Source organism: Leuciscus leuciscus (assembly GCF_965113295.1).
Source record: "Leuciscus leuciscus genome assembly, chromosome: 2".
Taxonomy (NCBI): Eukaryota; Metazoa; Chordata; class Actinopteri; order Cypriniformes; family Leuciscidae; genus Leuciscus; species Leuciscus leuciscus.
The window spans coordinates 59,047,586-59,071,277 of NC_138726.1; the positions used below are offsets into that span (position 1 = coordinate 59,047,586).

At 40.6% G+C, this 23,692-nt stretch overlaps 1 protein-coding gene and 3 long non-coding RNA genes across 6 annotated transcripts in view; 2 read left to right on the forward strand and 2 right to left on the reverse strand.

Annotated features, from left to right (window-relative positions):
- Positions 1-2,905: 2,905 nt before the first annotated feature.
- LOC309492541 lies at positions 2,906-14,263 on the reverse strand. Its single transcript, XR_014203554.1, has 6 exons — positions 13,848-14,263; positions 12,378-13,282; positions 12,036-12,131; positions 11,513-11,551; positions 5,479-5,509; positions 2,906-4,049 (listed from the first exon to the last, which is right to left on the reverse strand). It is a non-coding gene; the product is annotated as an uncharacterized lncRNA (long non-coding RNA).
- Positions 8,550-11,175, forward strand: LOC309492933 (uncharacterized protein; the record flags this gene model as incomplete). The annotated part of the gene is made up of 3 exons (XM_082161972.1): positions 8,550-8,609; positions 9,519-10,238; positions 11,161-11,175. Exons 1-3 carry the CDS (start codon positions 8,556-8,558, stop codon positions 11,173-11,175), a joined length of 789 nt encoding a protein of 262 aa, XP_082018098.1. The 5' UTR covers positions 8,550-8,555.
- Positions 14,264-17,076: 2,813 nt separating the features above from the next.
- LOC309492557 overlaps positions 17,077-23,692 on the forward strand; it is a 34,803-nt gene continuing 28,187 nt past the window's right edge. Inside the window, exon 1 of the long non-coding RNA XR_014203578.1 lies at positions 17,077-17,528. This is a non-coding gene — a long non-coding RNA (uncharacterized lncRNA). The remainder of the gene's footprint in view (positions 17,529-23,692) is intronic.
- The window catches only part of LOC309492537, a 34,085-nt gene continuing 32,361 nt past the window's right edge, over positions 21,969-23,692 (reverse strand). For all 3 annotated transcript variants that reach the window (XR_014203546.1, XR_014203547.1, XR_014203548.1), the window contains 2 exons: positions 23,488-23,518; positions 21,969-23,007 (listed from right to left, as the gene is read on the reverse strand). This is a non-coding gene — a long non-coding RNA (uncharacterized lncRNA). The remainder of the gene's footprint in view (positions 23,008-23,487; positions 23,519-23,692) is intronic.

Below are 23,692 nucleotides of genomic sequence, written 5' to 3' on the forward strand. Positions count from 1 at the left end.
TTGCCTATAAGATACCATCTAAAGTTCCCTTAGTCAGACTTGGAAGAACACTACAGACGACACACAGCGAAGATCCCAATAAATCACTTCTGCTTATCCCAACGTCTCCTGGTTTTGCTTCGATGAAAGAAAACTTTCCAACACTCTCTTCTAACTAACTAACTAACTAACTAACTAACTCTAAAGAAGAGAACTAACTCTCTTCTTATTAGGGATACAGTATTAGGTATTGTGTCTTAAGTAAGGCACTAAACCCCAGGTTATTTTATGGGTTTAATTTAATTTACGGTTTGGTTCAATGCGATACAGTGGTGACACGGTTCGGTATGTTTTCGATACAGAAAAAAGAAAGAAATGCTAGATAAATTCCCTTGATTTTATTTTATTTTATTTATTTATTAAAACTAACATCATAAAGTATTATCTTATTTGACTTTGAACAATGATGGAGTATACTTGACCCATCTTCTGGGGTGTCTTCTTAGCAGCATATAAAACAAAAACAGCTCCTTAAAAAAATGAAATGTATTGTAGTAGTTATAAACAAAGGTTTATTTTATTTTAGTTTTATTTTAAGTTTGCAAGTGTAACAGGTACAGAAAGTGTACTGTTATAGTTTATTAGAATTCTCACAAAATTGTTAGTTTACATGCACCTGATATGACTGCCTAAGTGAAGTGAGTACCTTTCCCTTTAATTGATGTGATGTCATGAGTCAATACAATTTCCTGTTCTGTCCCCTCCTCTTCCTCTTTGCATTGGTGATGCAGTGGAGAGGTGAGGTTATTTTGGGCTCCTGATAATCTTTTTTAATCCCAATTTTAATTGTTGCTTTTATGTCTATATTTTCACACTAATTTATGTATATAATATTATTTTACCTATCTGTGTGGTTATTTTTGTCATTTCATCCCATTTAAGTTATAGTTTTGCATCTGGGCCTAAATGTGAAATGAGAGCACATGTGACAAGTGTACATCACATTTGTTTTATAGAGTTAACAAGGGCGACTCTCACTAAGAGGCTGATTACATTTGTGTATATCAGGAATTAAAGATCAGTGAAACTGCCGAATGCTGTCCTGTTCTTCACATACGCAGTAACGCAACCAAAAACACAATGCAGACAAGAGACCAGTAACACAAGGCTCCAGGTTAACATGTGAGGGCAGCAATTTTATTCATGTTGTCAAAATAATTCAAAAGCAAAACGATTAAAAAATAAATATTTGAGAGTGGAAATGGCAGCCACCAAAAACGTTTTTTTTTTAACTTTTTTTTTAAACTTTATTATTTATTTATTTTACATTAAAAATAACATTTAAATATATGATAATAGCCTATTAGAGTTTTGAAGTGCTAGAAAAAGATATGTAATGTACTTGTGATGTACTAGTAATGCCTGCCAAACTTCCATGGTGACAGTTAGTGTTAGCCTACTACATTAAATCCATCGTGAATGTTGCTGATTTGTGGACTTAATCGTGGGAAAATGTTTCTCCTGGTTTCCACGTCAGCGCTGTTTGATCTAAAAGAGATCTACGGTTAATAACGGAGAAATTTGAATGCTTCTCACTAGATCTCGCAGCGATGTTATTATTTCTGTGGTGAATTTAAATGTTTTCTTTACTGGATCTCTTAGCGCTGTGTAATAACAGTTTCGCTTGATTAAGATCGGCTCGCGCTGCACTGTCTGGCATTGGTCCAAACTGATAAATGGTCAGTGAAGCAGAAGCACAAATGATTAGCGCATGATTGAGTTTGCCATTTGATGTTGGGCAATGTTGTGGTGTTCGTGCCAGCGCGACTGCTATCCAAAGTTTGGTCGGTAGGAAAAATGAAAAAAAAAAATGTGATCATCATTCGGACCTGGTCTGAAACAGCAGACTTGTAGGCTATTAATAGTGGATACATACACGCAGATGACAAATACGTTATAACCGTAATTAAACTAAACTATACCTGTTCCATCTCCATACATCACTTGTTGAAGATTTTATTATTTAGAAAATAAGTAATTTAACTATTTGTTGTACACTATTATTTCCTTTCTGTCTGTGTATGACTTTGGGTGACTTTGGAACTGAGAGCTGTGTGGTTACAGCAGAGAATTCTATTTCAGTAATGTCACATGGTACAAAACTATTTCTCAAAATACCTATAGAATGTATTACCATATTTGGGAGAAGGATGTAGGTATATACGTTTGCTGGACAATCTTTCTGCAGAGGGTCTCTCTGCAGGGTCTTTCTGCAGGTGCAGAGGGGCACTCGGCTTTGTTTGTTAATAAAGTCTAATATTTCTGGCATCAAATATCTCTGAAGTCATTCCCCTGAAAAGAAAGAATTAAACCACAACACACTCTGACTCTGTAGGCATTATTGTCCGACTCCGGGTCGAAATGAACACCGTTACTGAGAGTTTCTGATATTATCATCATTCCGTGAGATGAAATTGTCCTGAGACTCCGCCCCCTGTGCCGTGCAGTAGCAGCTTATTTGCATTTAAAGGGCACACACTAAAACAGCGCGTTTTTCTGAGCACCAAAAAGTGACAATTTAAACATGCTGTAAAAAAATTATTAATTTAAAATGTAAGATTTTGAGATTAAACTTCACATACACACTCTGGGGACATCAGAGACTTATTTTACATCTTGTGAAAAGGGGCTTAATAGGTCCCCTTTAATGTAAATGTGTCTTAAAGCTGTTGATATCAGACTAATAAGCATGTTTCATCACAGCTGTTTAATGTCCACCAGATGAAGCTGGAGAGCAGGAGAGACGAACTCCACAGCTAACAGAACCTTTCCCAAACATTGTTCTGCTTATGGGAACATTACAATGTCCAGTTTTCTTAATGTTAGTGGAACGTTTTTTTAAGGTTAGAATGATGTTCCTGAAACATTCTTTAAACTTATTTTTTTTATTAACAACTCAACATCTTACAGAGTAAATTCCTCTTCAAAAACATTACTGATTAATATACTAATTAATAATGGAGAACGTTATGATATGCCTTTGTCTAATACAAGTCAGTTATTAAAAAATGTATACAAAAGACCAAAAGCATTTTCAGTAAACCAACCCTTACACCAAGAACAGTTACAAGATTGAATATTGTAAACAAAAATGTGTTTATTTTAACTTCATGTCTCCTTTTAAAAGATGATTTCAAATATCTTCCCATGCTTACTTATAAAAGATCACACAGTTTGGTGAATATGTTGGTGAGATCAGATGTACATTTATTTTGTAATAGATATTTTGGTCTTCTACATGTACATCAGTTGGGAAAGCAAGATTATAGTTTTTATTTTGCATTACATTACAAAACTGTAACATATACAACAAAAAGGGCAATTGAAATGAATGCCTGAAGAATTTCACAAGAAATAAACAGAATCAAAACTCCAGAGCAAGTGGTTCATTAAAAAAGACAAATAGAGTTTATCCAAGGTCATACAGAACACTTTCTGCATGATTTTATACATCATTAAATGCACACATTTGTAAAGATTTCAGTTTAGAGTATTATTGATAATAATACCAGACAGATCAGTTCAATCATTCAACTAATTTGTTAATATATTCTTTGGCATGTTTAATTTCATTCAGATTCTCCTTAAATTGATCCGCTGTTTTTCTCATCTGAGGAATCAATTGTGACTCATTTTGTTGATTGATTCTGCAATGATCAAGATCTAGTAATAGAGTATCGATTCTGCCTTTTAGTTCCTCATGCAGTTTGAGAGGTTTGGCGATTCTCCCCATGTCCGCGGATCTCACTCTTCTCAGTATTTCCTTATTTTGAACAGAATCCACATTCATCTGCTTGAGGTCTTTTAGGGTTTTATTAATTGCTCTCAGATGTTTAATCATTGGGTTGGTTGAAGTCAAACCCAAACGAAGTGTCTCTGCGATTCCTTTTGCTGATTCTGTATTAGTGATGTTGTTCATTTTATCAGTGAGAGTTTGATAATTTCTCTGAAATTCTGAGTTCAGTTCCTTATTGCTTTGTTTCAATTTGTCACAAAGATCTTCAGGTTTCCTGAAATATCAAAACTTTTTCATAAGTAGACAGCACTGGATATTTGTTTTGTCTGTTTTATGGTTTAACAGCCAAATGGCACATATTATATTAACCATTATGCCAGCACATTGTAATTGTCATGCTGTACTTTTGCACTATAGCAAACAGCAACACTATCAAACTCGGTAACACTTTATAATAACTGCATGCTATTAATCATTAGTTAAGCATTACTAGACGGTTAATTAATCATTTATAAAGCATTAATTGACATTAATAAGCAGCTTATAAATACAGCTATAAATGCTTTATTCTTGTAAAGTATTTTCATACTTTATTAATGATCAATTTATAATTTATAAATTAAGTATTGCATTATTTACAAACCAGTTACATTATTTACCATTATTTACAAACTAGGTGTTGTCATTGATTAATAAGATAACTTAGAAAGTGTAAGTAAATGTAGTAAATTCAGGTAGTTATAAAGCATTTAGTAGTGGTCAGTTCACTATAGTGTGAGCTCATCTAAAGTGAGGACTAGTTATGCTTTGCAAAGCATTTATAAAGGAGATTTAAAGACTCATTGATCTTCTAAACAGAAAAAGGAAACAAACACACACAGTGATACAGAACATAAATATTCAACAGCCTTTAAATCTCCTTTATAAATGCTTTACAAGGCATAACTAGTCCTCACTTTAGATGAGCTCACAAAATAGTTAACTGACCACTACTAAATAAATGCTTTATAACTACCTGAATTAACCCTGAATTACAGTAGAAATACGTGTTAATAAAGCATTTATTAACACACTAAGTAACTATTACTATATGTCTGAATAATAATATGTATTTAAACAGTTTATTAATCTTTTACTTACACATTCTAAGTGACCTTATGAACCACTGACAACTCCTAAATAACCGGTTTGTAAATAATGCAATACTTCATTTAGAAATGATAAATTGATCATTAATAAAGTATGAAAATACAATAACAAATCATATATTACTGTATTTATAAACTGCTTATTAATGTCTATTAATGCTTTATAAATGATGAATTAACTGTTTACTAATGCTTAACTAATGATTAATAGCGTGCAGTTATTATAAAGTGTTACCTAAATCTTCACAATAAAGGCTCCTTTGTTAACATTAGTTAATTCATTGGCTAATAGAGGCTGTGTTCTAGTTTGTATGTCCTTTTCTTGATTACTTCTCTCCGTCTCAGATGTACATCATTGCTAACATTTTGATTTTCAAAATGTTGAAATTAACTAAGATGAATAAAATGCTGTAATAATAGTTAATGTTAACTAATGTAGTTAATTAATGTTAACAAATGAAACCTTGTTGTAAATGATGTACTCATATTGATAATAATCAGTTGATTATAAAGTTAATAAAGATAAAGTCAAAGCTTTGAACAAGAAATACTTACTGAGACATCTCTTCTGCTCGATTCACTTTACCTGTATCAGACATTAAAGTGTAAATTGCAGGTTAAATTTTTCACGAAGATAATGCAATGTGTTTATTAAACATAAAGATAAGAACCGCCCACCATTGTTTTTTATACCAAAATGCTGAATATAATATGAAAAGTTGGCACTTTTAACAGTGGTTTTAAGCACTCCCGCTCAGTGGTGTAGTCTAGTTTTTTGTAGTGAGTATACTCTAATATAACACCCCCCCCCCCCCCCACCGCATACTCACCCAGCCCAGAGCGTCACCCCATAAGCACCACCACACTCACTAATGCATACAGTATGCATCGACATGTAATTGAGAGCATTATGAAATACTAAGTGTTATCAACTTATTTATTTGTTATATGAATATGGTCCCTGAAGCACAGGTTTTATCAGTTGACAATTATCAACAATAAAAAAACAAAAAACATTATAGGCACAAATACAAATTTACTTTTAGAAATGGTGTTTTTGAAAAAAAATGTTATTTTAAAATACATTTTACTGTGCAATTCCTTTCTAATTAATTTGAGTTAGACCGAACTTTTATTTTGGTGGGTTGTAGACATTTGAGTTTCTGTGTGTTTTAATAAACTATTATTATTATTATTATTATTATTAGGCCTGAAGTATACTCTGTGCAATAGTAATATATTTCTGTTATAATTTCTTCAAGTTATACAGAACTTTTATTTTGACAGGTTGTCGTAAAGACATAACAGTTTCTGTGTGTATATGAAACGAATGAATGACGATAGTTTTATCAAATGAAATGGTGAAATTCTCATCAAGTGACTCTCATAGCAGCTCTGCGATGAAATGCACATGTGTAGCCTACATCATGTCTCAATACAGTGAAACGCTGAAAACACCACGAGCGTGAGTCACGCGTGCTTCTGTGTGTGTGTGTGTGTGTGTGTGTGTGTGTAGTGGAGCATACACTGAGCGCTCCATCCCAGAGACGCGTAGAACAATTGCAGTCTCTTTTAGCTTTAATATTCATAGACACTAGTCCATATCGAGATTTGATTCATTGTACAGCAGCTACTTTTGATTTATTCATTCAAAAATAGCCTAATTCCGTGACGTTCTGCTTTATATAGCAAGTTCCATTTGTGACTGGATTCCGCGATTCGATCCGTCGCTTCGCAAACACAGACGGGGTGAATTTATGAATGAAAGTGTGAAAGTTCTGACACAAAACGAAGTTGATACGTATCCTCACGCTTTTTTTAAGTGGGTATACGCAAATCCTTGGCCTTTTCTAGTGGGTATACGGCGTATACCTGCGTATCACGTAGACTACACCACTGCTCCCGCTCCCTTCCACTAGATGGGGTGTGACGTCATAAGAGGAACTCACTAGTAGAGTTACCGGCTGTTACGTGTTCCGAGGATATGTGTTTGTGTTGTTGTTTTTGCTGTCACTCTCTTCGCTGTCATCTCTCAGGGCGGTGCTGCCGGCCGTCCATCATCATCATCATTACGACGTACACCTGAATTCCTTACTATAAGAGGCTGACGTAGACCGGAAGCGGGAGAGAGAGAAGGAGCTTTGTTTGATTTTCGTTTTGGTTCACGCGGCGGCGTGTCCTGTTTTGTTGTTTTGTTTTGTTGGTTATATTTTGAGTTACCTGGTTATTTTCTCTCAGTGTTGGTTATTTTTGATTTACGTTGGACTTGAGTCCATACGTTTCTTTTTGTATATTGCTTTATAACCGGCCAGGGAGTAGTGAGTAGGATAGTATGTCACGTGACTTCCATTCATGCAACACCTAGGGAAATCCGTGTTAATACATCAGGTAAGGAGCGGGTGCTATTGTTGTATGTTTTTGTTTTTACGTAGTGTAGGTTAGGTAGGGCGTGCTGAGCGCCCGCCCTACCTGACTTTGTTTTGTTTTATTTTCCTGTTGTAGTAGTTTAGTGGGGATGGGAATGTAGTTAGAGTGTGGGTTTTGTTTTGTTTATTTCTTTAATTTAGCCCCGCTCAGGCTCCTACTCCCTGGGTACGGTATTTTGTCTCTCTCTTTTCTGTGCACGCTGGTGCGACAAATAAATATATGCACTTTCATAATTCAAATCCTGGTTTTGTCCTTGTGTCCTTTTTGCACCAGCACCTTAACCACGTTAACCGGGTTAACTAATCCGGGAATTATTTATATTATTTTATGTTGTGTTCCCTCATGCCCTTAGCCATTTTAGGGACGTAACACCGGCATAGTCAATAGTACGCTAGCAGCTGTATATTCGCCTCATTCACCTGTCAAAATGGTAAACCGTTGTGTTTGTGCGGTATGTACAAATTCTTCAAAAACAGGGCACAGGGTCCACAATTTCCCCAAGGACAAAAGGTTGATTCGTGCCTGGGTGAGGTTTGTGGCTACCATGCGGGCGGATTTTACTGCTGCCTCTGTGACCAAGTCAGCCGTCATATGCAGCGAGCACTTCACTGACTATGACTTTTATTTATGAGAAATTGATAAAGCGTGGATTGAGGAAGGGTATTACATGACGTTTGTAACGGTCACCAGCTGGACTGTCCTTGAAAGCCTCCAGAGGGCACTCCACACCAGACTATCATGTTTCACTCACAAACTACATTTCCCATAACTCACTGCCCGGACTCATCACTTATCACTGATCACATTCACCTGTACCTCATTCACTGATTGCATTCACCTGTCTCATCCTGTTAGTCTGTCTATTTATACCATGTTCATTCATTCACTCACCGGTGAAGTTTTGTTTGTGTCACACTGCATTTCTGAGCGTTTTCCCTGTTTTCATGTATTTTGGTTTTTGGTTTTCTTGCCCTGTTCCCTGGATTACTCTTTTGCCTCTGGTCCTTGCCTGTTTTGTTTGTTTCTTTGTTGGTTTGTTTGGACTGCCTACCTGTGTTTTGACCTTTTGCCTGTACACTGGATTACGCCTCTGGATTACCCACAATAAAGCTGCATTTGGATCTGAACCTTCGTGTCTCTGAGCAGTTCGTGACAGAAGACTTCGCCAACACTGATACAGCAGCCAAGTAAGACCCAGATCCATCATGAATCCAGCAGCACAGATCATGCGTCTCCGTCAGGGAGACCAGCCCATAGAGGTATACGTCATGGACTTTTTGGAGCTGGCTCGCTTGACCTGTATGGACGAGTTATGTCTCATGATCTTTTTTCGTGGAGGACTATCCGAGCCGCTTAGCTCCATAATGCCACTTTATCACCCTAGCTGGACTCTAAAACAGTATGTTGACCTGGCCCTGCAACTGAGTGGCTCAACTTTTTCTGTGGGTGTCACATCTGCCGAGCCTGAGCTTCACGTCATGCCCACTCTAGTGTTGGCAACTCCTGTGCTAACACCGCTCACCAGCGCAGTCACACCTGAGCCTCATCCCGCCGTGGCAGAGCCTGCACTTCACGCCAGTCCAGCCGAGCCTGCACTTCACGCCAGTCCAGCCGAGCCTGCACTTCACGCCAGTCCAGCCGAGCCTGCACTTCACGCCAGTCCAGCCGAGCCCGCACTTCACGCCAAATCTGCCGAAGCCAAGGCAGTATGCGTCATGCCCGCCGCCCCTGAGACTGAGAGCGTCATGCCCGCCGCGCCTGAGACAGCAAGCGACATGCCCGCCAAGCTAGAGCCTTCACTGCTGGTCTCGTCCAGCACAGAGCCCTCTTCACCGCTGGTTCCGTCCATCTCAGAGCCCTCTTCGCCGCTGGTCCTGCCCAGCTCAGAGCCCTCTTCGCCGCTGGTTCCGTCCAGTTCAGAGCCCTCTTCATCGCTGGTCCTGTCCAGCTCAAAGCCCTCTTCATCGCTGGTCCTAACCAGCTCAGAGTCCTCTTCGCCGCTGGTCCCGTCAAGCTCAGAGCGCGCTGATCCTAAGCCAGAGCCAGAGCTTCACGTCAGTCCTGCCGAGCCAGAGCCAGAGCTTCACGTCAGTCCGGCCGAGCCAGAGCCAGAGCTTCACGTCAGTCCTGCCGAGCCAGAGCCAGAGCTTCACGTCAATCCTGCCGAGCCAGAGCCAGAGCTTCACGTCAGTCCTGCAGAGCCAGAGCTTCACGTCAGTCCTGCCGAGCCAGAGCCAGAGACTGTGTACGCCACGTCTTCCACGCCTGTGTCTTCGGACGAGATGGCCGACTCCACGCCTGTGTCTTCGGACGAGATGGCCGACTCCACGCCTTTGTGTTCCGACGAGACGGCCGACTCCGCGCCTGTGTCTTCGGACGAGATGGCCGACTCCACGCCTGTGTCTTTGGACGAGATGGCCGACTTCACGCCTGTGTCTTTGGACAAGATGGCCGCCGCATCCTCTGAGCCCGTTCCTGTTCCTGAAACCGTTCCTGTTCCTGAGCCCGTTCCTGTTCCTGAACTGTCGGAACCGCCTTGGCCGCCTGAAGGGTCGTCTCCGCCCCGGTCGCCTACGCTGCCTGCTCCGCCCCGGTCGCCTGCGCTGCCTGCTCCGCCCCGGTCGCCTGCGCTGCCTGCTCCGCCCCGGTCGCCTGCGCTGCCTGCTCCGCCCCGGTCGCCTGCGCTGCCTGCTCCGCCCCGGTCGCCTGCGCTGCCTGCTCCGCCCCGGTCGCCTGCGCTGCCTGCTCCGCCCCGGTCGCCTGCACTGCCTGCTCCACCCCGGTCGCCTGCACTGCCTGCTCCACCACAGTCTCCAGGTCCTCTTCCGCTCCACGGGCCTGGCCCTCCATCCCGCACCCGGGTCCGCCTCCGCTCCACCACCCTCCTGGTCAATTTAGGAGCGTCTGGAATCCGCTCCTTAAAGGGGGGGCTATGTAACGGTCACCAGCTGGACTGTCCTTGAAAGCCTCCAGAGGGCACTCCACACCAGACTATCATGTTTCACTCACAAACTACATTTCCCATAACTCACTGCCCGGACTCATCACTTATCACTGATCACATTCACCTGTACCTCATTCACTGATTGCATTCACCTGTCTCATCCTGTTAGTCTGTCTATTTATACCATGTTCATTCATTCACTCACCGGTGAAGTTTTGTTTGTGTCACACTGCATTTCTGAGCGTTTTCCCTGTTTTCATGTATTTTGGTTTTTGGTTTTTGGATTTCTTGCCCTGTTCCCTGGATTACTCTTTTGCCTCTGGTCCTTGCCTGTTTTGTTTGTTTCTTTGTTGGTTTGTTTGGACTGCCTACCTGTGTTTTGACCTTTTGCCTGTACACTGGATTACGCCTCTGGATTACCCACAATAAAGCTGCATTTGGATCTGAACCTTCGTGTCTCTGAGCAGTTCGTGACAACGTTTGAGGCGTCGATGAGACTAGCGATTGGTGCCTGTGCAGTGTGTGCATCTCTACAGCTCTGATTTGGACTGACACCATGTAAGTAAATAATGTCTTCAGTCGTTGTCCCTCCTTGCTATTCTACATGACGGCAAGATTTTGAAAAGACTGGCTTGTTCCCTTATATTATCCGGGTTAAGTTTGCACCAGGCTAGCCTAGACTAGCTCTAACGTAGCTACTCACCAGGACACCAGGCTAACCCTCCACTCATTCTCCTCACACCAAGCATTAATAACTCTTTGAGTGCCATGGGTCCTAGCAATTTCATCCCCTATCTCATGCCTGACCAGTTAAAAATGGTAGGGCTGTGGTCCATAAATAATTTGATGGTTTCCCACATCCTCAGTCGTTCTCCAAATAGCCATAATACAGTAAGAATCTAGCAGAGTATGGGTTGCGAGTGCCTCTTATGACGTCATCACCCAGTTACTGTAAAAAACACGCTTTTGAAGAAACCCCAATAAATGTTATTTTAACGCATTTTAAGACAGAAATAATTAAATATATACATATAGAGCACTTTAATTTACACATTAATTGGCTGTGGTGGTTAACCTGCAATTTACACTTTAAGCATTTCCAAAGATTACTCAAATAATTCATAATTAACAATATCTAGTGCTGCGATAGAAGTATTGTAGTATCCTGGAGTAACCACTAGGTGTCATGTTTGTATTACAAGTGTTGTGTGTTCTGACCTGAAGAGCACCATGATCCCATGTCTGTTGCTGTAACTGCTGCAAACAGAAGTAAAGTGATAACTTTAACTCAATGTATGCCATAGTCTGATATATAGTGAATATACTACAAGTATGTCATGATTTTGTGTATTTATTGAAGTTCACAATGTCACATTCTTTGTTCTGTATTCCTGCAAGGATAAATGCATAAAATATTTTCACTCCTTGTACACTTGTGTCGATGACAACGCCTATCTCACGACCAATTTGTACGAGTGTGTACGAGGTGGCTAATTCATACGATTGGGAAACTCATAAACATATGTACGATTTAGTAAAAATCTTACAAATTCGTACGAGTGAGGTTGTGTGAATTGGTACAATTATCCACTTCGTAAAATTCATACGAATTGCTGTAAAATCAGGTTGGTCAATGACATGACAATAAAGTAAAGGAAATCTCATCAATGTTAGAAAATTAAAGATTTTCAATTTAATTCATCCATGATGCCAAGATAAAAACCATGAAATGGAGACTCACGCTGGATTGAAGGATGATGTCAAACACTGTGATCAGAGACACTGCTTGATAAGGTCACCAGTCTGTGTGTGTGTGTGTTCAGATCTGTCAAACACACTGAGAAAAATCACCATGAGAAAAACATCTACAATTCAAAAGTTATCAATCTTTAGTTCACCTGCTGAATTAAATGAATTCATGCACAAAATTGAGTCAGATTTAGTCAGTTTCAATGAAGTTGCATAATTTGTAAAAACAACTCTAGTTAAATAAATAAACAACTAAAATATATATCCATCTGTGTGTAATAGGAATATGATCATAATTTGCTATAAATAAAGAAGTATGAATATTCTTGCCCACCTGGAGTGAGTGAAGAGCGTCTGAAGAGGGATTCGCTCTGACTGAAATACTGCTCATATTTATATGCTCCGTTTATTTTCCCAAGAGTTTCGTTTCAAAATGAGTTTACAAGGAACAACAGACTTAGACATCTCTATAATGTTCTACTATTGCGAAACTATCAGGTTCCTCTTTTGCCTTCAGGTGGTTGTCTGGAAACTGTTTATTTTCTCTTTCACTTCATGGCAAGTTTTCCAGCAAACTCCTTCAGTGTGTCCTGAAATATCCTGGTAGTTTTTCTTATTATATTGATGCATATCAGTGTGTCTGATCTGATCTTGTTTTGTTGTTGTTGCAAGTCAAGTCTTGTCACCTTTATATAGAGCTTTTTACAAAGCCGCTTTACAGTAATAACAGGAAATTAATGCAACAATGGTTGTTTGGTGGCCTGAGAACGCACACTTTTAAACAGGTTTCATCAAAGTGCAAGTTTTTGAAAACCATAACGTTATTATCTCTGAGTAAACTTCAAAACATGAATCTGTGAAAATGGTGACGCCATGCACATGCATATTACGTGTATAGTCTCTATCTGGCCTGTGCATTTGAATGCACAAATAGGGCCTATATATTATATAAGGTGTTTTATTGAACAATGCCCTCATTGGGAGTTGACCTGTGAGGGAAGCATCCGTTGTTAGCGTTACGCGACGACAAGAAGACCCCAGCACTGGGCCTTGGGCGAGGAACCAAGGTTTCTTCCACATGACTAAGGTACGTAAGCATCGCCGCATGACCTTGATCATGCAAAACGGATTCCCGCTTGGAGAAAACCCCTTGGTCCTGAGCCACCACTGTAGAGGTCTCATGTACAGGAGGCCAAAAGTGATTACGTTGGACACAGCTGCCATGAGACCCAATAGTCTCTAAAACTGTTTCACAATGAGTGACTGGCCTAGCTTTACCCCATTCACAGCTGAGAGAATCGATGATATACGAGCAGGGGACAGTTGTGCCTGCATCGTCGTCGAATCCCAAACCACGCCTAGAAAAGTGGTCCTCTGAGACAGGAGGAGCAAACTCTTCTTGACGTTGAGCCTCAACCCCAACTTTCTTATATGAGACAGAACGACAGCTCGATGCCGAACTGCCATTACATCGTCGATGTAATTCAACAAGCGAATGCCCTGGAGTCTCATGGAGCCAGAGCTACATCCACGCATTTCGTGAAAGTGAGGGTTGATAAACCTAGGCCTAAGGGAAGAACCCGATACTAGTATGCTTCGCCCCTGAAAGCGAACCTCAGGAACTTCCTGTGATGAGAATGGATGGCTACATGGAAGTACGCGTCTATCGTCACAAACCAGTCCTTGGAACGAATCTGTGACACGATCTGTTTGAGTGTAAGCATCTTGAACCTGAGTCTCTGAACCCTGCGGTTTAGTTGGTGCAGGTCTAGAATAGGACGCAACCCCCATCCTATTTTGGAACAATAAAGTAACAGCTGTAAAACCCTGACTCCCTGCTGGGAGGAGAAACCCTTTATATAGCCTCCTTTCGTAGAAGAGTCTGTACTTCTTGCTTCACAACCAGAGCCTGCTCAGTGTCCACCACCACCATAGGGAGGACCCCTAGAAATCTGGGCGGTCGAGAACCAAACTGAATTCTGTAACCCTTTTCTATTGTGAGCAGGACCCAGCGAGATATATTTGGCAGTAGCTTCCACGCTGCCAGAAAATCTACTAAGGGAACCAGTATCTCGAGACTTTGGTCGAGCAGCCACTTTAACGGTGAACCGGCAGGGAACAACCAGCCTACTGATTTGGCCTTCTCCTTTGGCCGCGCCTTCTGGCCCAAAGAGACAAATCTGTTGCAAATTTCAGCTGGCCACTCGATATTTAGTTTAACGACAGCATGAGTCACAACCTCCATAAGCTCCTCATAAGCAGGGGTATGAGGTGGTGAATCCTCAAAATCCCCTGCATCAATGCTTACAACATCCAGATTCTCAGAACTGGATAATTATAGCATTGGTACCTCGCCTCGGGGAGAAGAAACCGCATTGCGTGCTTGGGCATGCTCAACTCCCAAACAAGCTACACACAGTTTGCGTGTGTCCCCACTGAAGTCAGAAGCTAGCACGGCCTGTTTTCAGGTGTGCTTTATAGTTTCCTGGTCTGTGATGTCACCCACCTATGATGTCTCATCACACCATTGGACTGATTCTACACGTGCTTCATGATGTAGCTCAAGTTTCCTTAAAAAGGGAAGTTAATTTGACCTCATTTACCTCACTGTTTTCTGATAAAAGAAAACCTCTGCTGTAATGTGAGAGTTTTTAGCCCTGAAAGCAGCAGATGTACAGTAGAAAATTCCAGAATATGTAAACTTCTATAATTCAGAATTCACTGCTTTCAAAGACTGCACATTTTCTGCATGATTTTATACATCATTACATGCATACATTTGTAAAGATTTCGTGGTCTGCTTTGACTGTATTATTGATAATAATACCTGACAGATCAGTTCAATCATTTCTAAACAGATTTTTTACTTATTTGTTAATATATTCTTTGGCACTTTTAGTTTCATTCAGTCTCCTGAAATTCAGCAGCTGTTTCTCTCATCTGATAATACATTTCAGAGTTTCTGATTTGATTTATTCTGCTTGTGTCTCTTTTGCTGAAAATATGATACTGTAATGATCGAGATCAACTGATAGAGATGGGATTGTGTCAGTTAGATGTTCAATCAGTTTGAGAGTTTTGCCAATTCTTGCGGTTTTCACAGATCTCACTCTTGTCAGCATTTCCTTATTTTGAATAGAATCCTCCTTCTTCATCTGCTGAAGCTCTTTTGTGTAATTAATTGTACTCAGATGTTGAAATCATTCTGTTATGGACATGTTTTATGATCTTCAAAAGAGTCTTGATCATGTTAGATGCTTCACCTGTTCCTCCAGCCATTCCCAATGTTAAAATTGATAAGGCCCGACGTGTTAGCCATCCCTAAATGCCCTCTGTAGTTTTCTTCTGCATGGATTCAAGTGCATCAGTGATGTCATTCAGCTCCTTTATTTTATCAATGATTGTTTGATGATTTCTGCCAAATTCTGAGTTCAGTCCCTTAATGCTTTGTTTCAATTTGAAACAAATCAAATCACAGAGCTTCTTCAGCCTGAGCTTCTTGCCTAACCAGCCTGAGCTTCACGTCATGCCTGCCCAGCCTGAGCCCTCAGCCAAGATGGCCGCCGGCTCACCGCTTGAGCCCTCAGCCAAGATAGCCACGCCGATACCTGTTCCTGTTCCCTGTTCTGTTCCTAGACCTGTTCCTGCCCCAAGGACTGTCCATGTTCCCAGACCTGTTCTAGTCCCCGTTCCAGAGTCTCGTCCTGCCGAGACCACCCGTCCAGAGTCTCGTCCCGCCGAGACCTCCCGTCCAGAGTCTCGTCCCGCCGAGACCGCCCGTCCAGAGTCTCGTCCCGCCGAGACCGCCTTTCCAGAGTCTCGTCCCACCGAGACCGCCCTTCCAGAGTCTCGTCCCACCGAGACCACCCTTCCTGAGTCTTCTGTCGCCGAGCCCGAATCTGTCCCCGAGCCTGAATCTGTCCCCGAGCCTGAATCTGTCCCCGAGCCTGGATCTGTTCCTGAGCCTGAATCTGTCTCCGCCTCCAACCTCCGCGACCAAGACTCTACCTCGGCCCGTCAATCCAGCAGCTCAACCTTGGCTCCTACCTCCCTCATCTCCACCGTGGCCCATCGGTCCACCAGCTCCACCCGGGCTCCCTCGTCCCTCCGGCTCAGCCTTGGTCGTTCGTCGGCCTGCCCTCACCTTGGGACTACACTCCTCTGGCTGCGCCTCGTCCCTTCGTCTCTCTGGCTCCGTTGGGCTCCTCACTCCCTCCAGCTCCGCCTTGGTCCTCTGTCGCTCCGGCTCCACCGTGGCCTTCTGGGTCCCCACCTGCGCCTCGGTTGCCAGAGCCGTCGGCATCGCCATGTCCCTTGGGATCCTCATCATCGTCCTGGCTCGTCGGCTCTCTGGCTCCATCCGGGTCTCCTCTCCCACCTGCTCTGCCCCCGTCAGTCGGCCCCCTTGAGTCGTCAGCCCTGCCTCCACCATGGCTCCTCCCTCCGTCGGCTCCGCCCTGACCGCCTGTACAGCCTGCTCTGCCCTGGTCCCTCCTGCCTTCTGTCTGCCCTTCACCTGCTCTTCACATGCACAACATCAGGAAGATCAGGCCTTTCCTAACGGAGCATGAAACACAACTTCTTGTCCAGGCCCTGGTCATTTCTAGGCTTGACTAATGCAATGCTCTTCTGGCTGGACTTCCATCATGTGCATCTAAACCTCTACAAATGTTTCAGAACACCGCAGCTCATCTCGTCTTCAACGAGCCCAAAAGGGTCCACGTCATTCCTCTGTTCATCTCTCTGCGCTGGCTACCCCTCGCTGCTCGCATCAAGTTCAAGGCATTGACGCTTGCTTACAGATCTACCACAGGCTCAGCTCCCTCCTACTTTCACTCGCTCCTATGAGTCTACATCCCTACCAGAAGCCTACGATCAGTCAATGAGCGACGTCTCGTGGTACCATCAAAGAGAGCCAAAAAATCACTCTCCAGAACATTCTCATTCACAGTTCCATGCTGGTGGAATGCTCTCCCCACCCTCACCCGGAATGGAGAATCCCTGACAGCATTCAAAAGACAACTTAAAACTCATCTCTTCCGTGAGCACTTAACCTCTTAAAAAAAAAAAAATCCTTTTCCCTTAATCCTCCCTTGTCTGACTTTTGCTACTCTGAGCAATGCCTGCACTTTGTATTTTGAGCACTTCTTGCGTTATTTTTGCCTCTTCACGATGACTCGCTTAATTTAGTCCTAATTTGTAAGTGGCTTTGGATAAAAGTGTCTGCTAAATGACTAAATCTAAATCTAAATCTAAACCAACCCTTACAACAAGAACAGTTACAAGATTGTATATATTGTAAACAAAAATGGGTTTATTTTAACTTCATGTCGCCTTTTAAAAGATGATTTCAAATACCTTCCCATGCTTACTTATAAAAGATCACACAATTTGGTGAATATGTTGGTGAGATCAGATGTACATTTATTTTGTAATAGATATTTTGGTCTTCTACATCTACATCAATTGGGAAAGCATGATTATAGTTTTTATTTTACATTACATTACAAAACAGTAACATATACAACAAAAAGGGCAATCAAAATGAATGCCTGTCAATTTTGACAAAATCAATGTAAAAAAAAAAAAAAAAGAAAAGAAAGAAAAAAAGAAAGTACATTTGACCTCATTTTCGTCACTATTTTCTGATAAGAGAAAACCTCTGCTGTAATGTGAGAGTTTCTAGCCCTGAAATCATCAGATCTACGGTAGACAATCCCAGAATATGTAAACTTCTACAATTCAGAATTCACTGCTTTCAAAGACTGAACACTTTCTGCAGGATTGTATTAGTTGGCACTTTAAATTTAATTCAGACTGTTCTTAAATTGAGCAGCTTTGTCTCTCATCTTCTGAATACATTTCAAAGTTTCTTCTGCTTTTGCACCTGTGATTTTGTTATCATCAAGCTTTTGTAATAGATCATCGATTGCGCCGTTTAGTTGCTTATACAATTTGAGAGTTTTGTCAATTCTCTCCATTTTTGCAGAACTCACTCTTTTCAATATTGCCTTTTTTTTATCAGAATCCTCCGGAAGCTCTTTTATGGTCTTATAAGTTTTACTCAGACGTTGAATATTTGGGTAGATTGTTTTCAGGAAATCATCTGTGATCTTCTTAGTTTGACTTCGGCTGTAAGTCAAATCCAGGTCCTTTATTTTAGTAATGAGAGTTTGATTTTTGAAAAGTGACTTCAGTCCCTCAAAGCTTTCTTGCAATTCCCTGAAATATCAAAACATTTTTCATAAGTAGAAAGCTGTGGATATTTGTTTTGTCTGTTTTATGGTTTAACAGCCAAATGGCATATATTATATTAACCATTATGCACATTGTAATTGTCATGCTGTACTTTTGCACTATAGCAAACTAACAACACTATAAAACACCACAATAAAGGCTCCTTTGTTAACATTAGTTAATTCATTGGCTAATAGAGGCTGTGTTCTAGTTTGTATGTCCTTCTCTTGATAACTTCTCTCCGTCTCAGATGTACATCATTGCTAACGTTACACCAGTGTCCTTTACTGGCAGAACCTGCGCTAGTTCAACTCACTGAACTAGAATCATTTGTTTTATGCATCGTTCATGCTTGGGGTGTTGAAAAAACTATAAAAAAAAAAAAATGCACTGATAAAAGTTATGATAATAATAGAATGATCTATGTAAAAACAGTCGGCTTAAAGTATCTACAAGTATTATATTATTATCTCATAAGCTAAGTCATATATAGAGTTGTGTGTGTGTAAATGAAATGTGATTTGCTGTGACGTCACAATCATGTTCTGTTGTGGTTTAAGGAGCTGCTGAATACAGTATAAGTTACACTGTCCATATAAACTTCCCTCGCCCACTTGACGAGGAACTATTCATTTTAAAAATGTTGTAGTTACAGCTGCAGTCGATAGTTTTTCCTCTTTGTCGCCATCTCTGTTCGAAATCTGCAATTGCAGTTATTCGCGGAATTATCAACTTTACGTGGGTTGTGTCTCGGCACGGCACAGCGCGGATGAATCCAGTGTTTTGAGGAGAAAGTGGCTGTCAGTCGCCGCGCCGGTGTGGATACTGTCATTCACAATCACAGGTTCTACTTTTTGGAAATATGACCAACATAAGAATTTTCACTGGAAAATGTCGTTTGAACAAGTAACATCCACTTTTGTTCTGACCAACTAAGGGTTAGCTTTTTTCTGTAGCCACGCATTTTACAACGGGTGAATCTCTAGTTGTCACTGATGAGTGTCATTTGAACCTTTCTGGATCCGCCATCAAATTGATAAGTTTAATTATATCAAGTGCTGTGAGTAAAGGCTATAAATCTCCACCTCCAACATCCTCACACTCATAGCCGACTAGCCGAGACTCTTCTTTATGAGGACAGATGTGACGTAATGATGCAAAGACATGCTCGAATTTCCCGCGGAAATCCACCAGTACCACTGGAATTAAATACATTATTACAAGCTTACCGCTTTGAGTCGAGTCTATTTATACCATGTTTATTCAGTCACTCACCGCGAAGTCTTGTTAAGTGTTACACTGCATTTCTGAGCGTTTCCCTGGTTTTCTTGTTTCTTGGTTTTTGATATCTTGCCCTGTTCCCTGGATTACTCTCTTGCCTCTGGTCCCTGCCTGTTTGTTTGTTTTGTTTCTTTCTTTGTTTTGACTGCCTGCCTGTGTATGACCCTAGCCTGTACATTGGATTACGCCTCTGGATTTCCCCAGCCAATAAAGCTGCATTTGGATCTAACCTTCGTGTCTTGGAGCAGTTCGTGACAAATACACAATGCTCTTTGTGCATTGTGTATTATCAAGTTCAAAGCTTCATAAAAATATATATATATATATATATATATATATATATTCTAAAGTAAAAATAACCTAAAATGAGTAATTTGTTAGAGGAGTAGCTCTACTATAATGGGCTCATGCCCATTTTAACGCACCCTTCTGAGGCGGCTGAGAAACAGCACCATTAATTGGGCTGAAGGCGCATTAAGCGGTTATTTGTGCATTGTGTATAATGTCAAGTTCAAGGATTCAGTTTCACAGTAATAATTGCTCAAAATTTGGATTTCGTTAGAATAGTAGCTCTCCTATAATGGGCTCATGTCCACTTCAACGCACCCTCTGAGGCGGCCGAGAAACAGCACCGATGGGCAGAAAATGCAATAGGCGGCTTATTGTGCAGTGTGTAAAGTGCCATGTTCAAAGCTTCCTTAAAAAAATTATTCTACAGCAAAAAGTGCTTGGAGTTTATATAGTATTTTATGAGATGAGAAAAACGCGAAAAATAGAAAAACCGCACGGCCCCTAAGTTGAGCGTCAATAAGAAGCCAGCTAACGCGGAAGTTCACGTCATTTAAGGTGGAACAGATCAATGAGAAGCTGCGAATAAGAAGCTGGATTCAGCCTCGTAGATTTCACTGAATCCGATGAACTGCCGCATCCAGTACCTTGTTGTTCATGGCAGAGGACTATGTCAGGTTAAAGGCCAATTTATACTTCTGCGTCGAGTGTACGCCGTAGTGTACGTCGTAGGCCACGCTGTCGTAGCATTTATACTTCTGCGTTGTGTCTGTGTTGCTCTGCAGTTACACCGCCGAAACGCTAGTTGGCAGGGGCGGGTTTTAATGTCCCACTGTGTTTAGATTCCTCGCGGCTGTTTTGAGTTTAGGCTACTAAGCGACTGAAAGAGAGCGGATCATGTTGGAGTTGGAGCTTATCGAGATGGAAAAACAGTTAATTTTAGTGAAATTACTATAACTAAAAGGCAGAAACGAGAGAAGGCGTCGGAGGAGATGGTACGTGCGAACCTGTTGACGGTTGAACCGAATTGAAAAATGACGGGCGGTGAAGAAGAACACCCCGGAAATGCGTAGAGGAAATGCAATGCTACCAAGCCGACCAATCACAGATCTTGCGGTCCGCGTCGTCGCGACGTGTAGTTACATTTTTGAAGAGGTACGTGTCAGGTTACGGCGAAGGGTATGATACAAGTCTATGCGTATGCTACGCCGTACCTACTGCGCGCACACCCGACGCAGAAGTATAAACTGGCCTTAAGCTTGAGGTCGTGGTACACTGAGAACATGCGGTCGAGCTCTGCTATTTCAAAACACTGTGTTTAGACTGGACAAAGACTATAGAGCGTCCATTATAGTCAGTGATACTACACTGGATGCGGCGCGACGCTACACAACAAAACCCCGACAGTAAACCGATGCCACACTGACGTACTCAGAGCTCTTGTGCTAGTTCTGCTACGAAGGACAAATGGATTTGCGATGGTCTGTCATGTCCAGTGTAGACAGCTGTCTCGTCCAGTGTAAACACAGTGTAACAGCTTCAGGAGTTCAGATTCTGGTGTGCTGATATTTGTGTGCAGCCCAACTCACCCATCCTTCACACACATTCACCGACATTACATTCACTGCATGTGCAACTGTCAAAACCCATAAATGGCATATTACTTAACAATTAGTTAATAGTCATGTGCCTCAACAAGTAAAGTCATAACATAATGTTACATTTGCAAATCATTAGTTAATGATTAATTAAAGCAGACAACTGGAAGTTGAAGTAAATTGCGTTGACCAATTGTGGTAATTAACACATTCATTTACACTTTTAGTTAATAAAATATGTAATTAAGAAATTAATTTATGCTTATAAAACGCTATCTCACGACCAATTCGTACGAGTGATTAAAAAACCATCACATGGGTTTAGACAAATCGTACGAATTCGTATTCGTATGAATTTGTACGAATTAGTACGATTTGTCTAAACCCACGTGATGGTTTGGTTTAGGGGCGGGGACAGGGTTCCGTCATTCGTACGAATTCATACTAATTAGCCAACTTGTAAAATTCGTACGAATTGTCGTGAGATCGGGTTAAAAAGATCACACAGTTTGGTGAATATGTTGGTGAGATCAGATGTACATTTATTTTGTAAAAGATATTTTGGTCTTCTACATCTGGGAAATCATGATTATAGTTTTTATTTTACATTACTTTACAAAACAATAACATATACAACAAAAACGGCAATTAAAATGAATGCCTGAATAATTTCAAGAAATAAACAGAATCAAAACTCCAGAGTAAGTGGTTCATTTACAAAGAGAAATAGAGTTTATCCAAGGTCATACAGAACCAGAAAAACAACATGCAAACAGTTGCTCATCAAAAATGAAATCTTTCAAAAACCAGTAATTTTACAAACTCAATGTAAAAAAGAAAGAAAGTACATTTGACCTCATTTTCGTCACTATTTTCTGATAAGAGAAAAGCTCTGCTGTAATGTGAGAGTTTCTAGCCCTGAAATCATCATATCTACAGTAGACAATCCCAGAATATGTAAACTTCTATAATTCAGAATTCACTGCTTTCAAAGACTGAACACTTTCTGCAGGATTTTATACATCATTAAATGCACACGTTTAACTATTTCAGTTTGACCAGACAGATCAGTTCAATCATTCAACTAATTTGTTAATACATTCAATGGCATGTTTAATTTCATTCAGATTCTCCTTAAATTGATCCGCTGTTTTTCTCATCTGAGGAATCAATTGTGACTCATTTTGTTGATTGATTCTGCAATGATCAAGATCTAGTAATAGAGTATCGATTCTGCCTCTTAGTTCCTCATGCGGTTTGAGAGGTTTGGCGATTCTCCCCATGTCCGCGGATCTCACTCTTCTCAGTATTTCATTATTTTGAACAGAATCCTTCTTCATCTGCTGAATCTCTTTTACTGTGTTATTAATTACTCTCAGATGTTTAATCATTGGGTTGGTTGAAGTCAAACCCAAACTCAGTATGTCTGCGATTCCTTTTGCTGATTCTGTTTTAGTGATGTTGTTCAATTTATCAGTGAGAGTTTGATGATTTTTCTGAAATTCTGTGTTCAGTCCCTCAATGCTTTCTTGCAATTCCTTACAAAGATCTTCAGGTTTCCTGAAATATCAAAACATTTTTCATAAGTAGACAGCACTGGATATTTGTTTTGTCTTTTTTATGGTTTAACAGCCAAATGGCACATATTATATTAACCATTATGCACATTGTAATTGTCATGCTGTACTTTAGCACTATAACAAACTAACAACACTATAAAACTCCACAATAAAGGCTCCTTTGATAACATTAGTTAATTCATTGGCTAATAGAGGCTGTGTTCTAGTTTTTATGTCCTTCTCTTGTTTTAAGTAAAAACTCACTTCATTTTGATTTATTTATTTTGTTGTTGAGAAAACAAGATATAATTTCTTATGTCATTTAATTCTCTAGTAAATGCTTCTTGGTATAATCATTTTTAGATATTTGAACTGGAAACAAAAGAAAAATATTGAGTAAGAAAATGTTTGTTTTTTGTTTTTTTTGCAGTGTATAAAGTTAATAAAGATAAAGTTAAAGCTTTGAACAAGAAACACTTACTGAGACATCTCGTCTGCTCGATTCACTTCACCTGTATCAGACATTAAGCATTTTCACAGATTACTCTAATAATTCATAACTAACAATAGTGTTGCAATAGAAGTATGTAATAATTGTGTTTGTATTTATTGTAGTTGAATGTCACTTTCTTTCTTTCTATATATATATATATATATATATATATATATATATATATATATATATA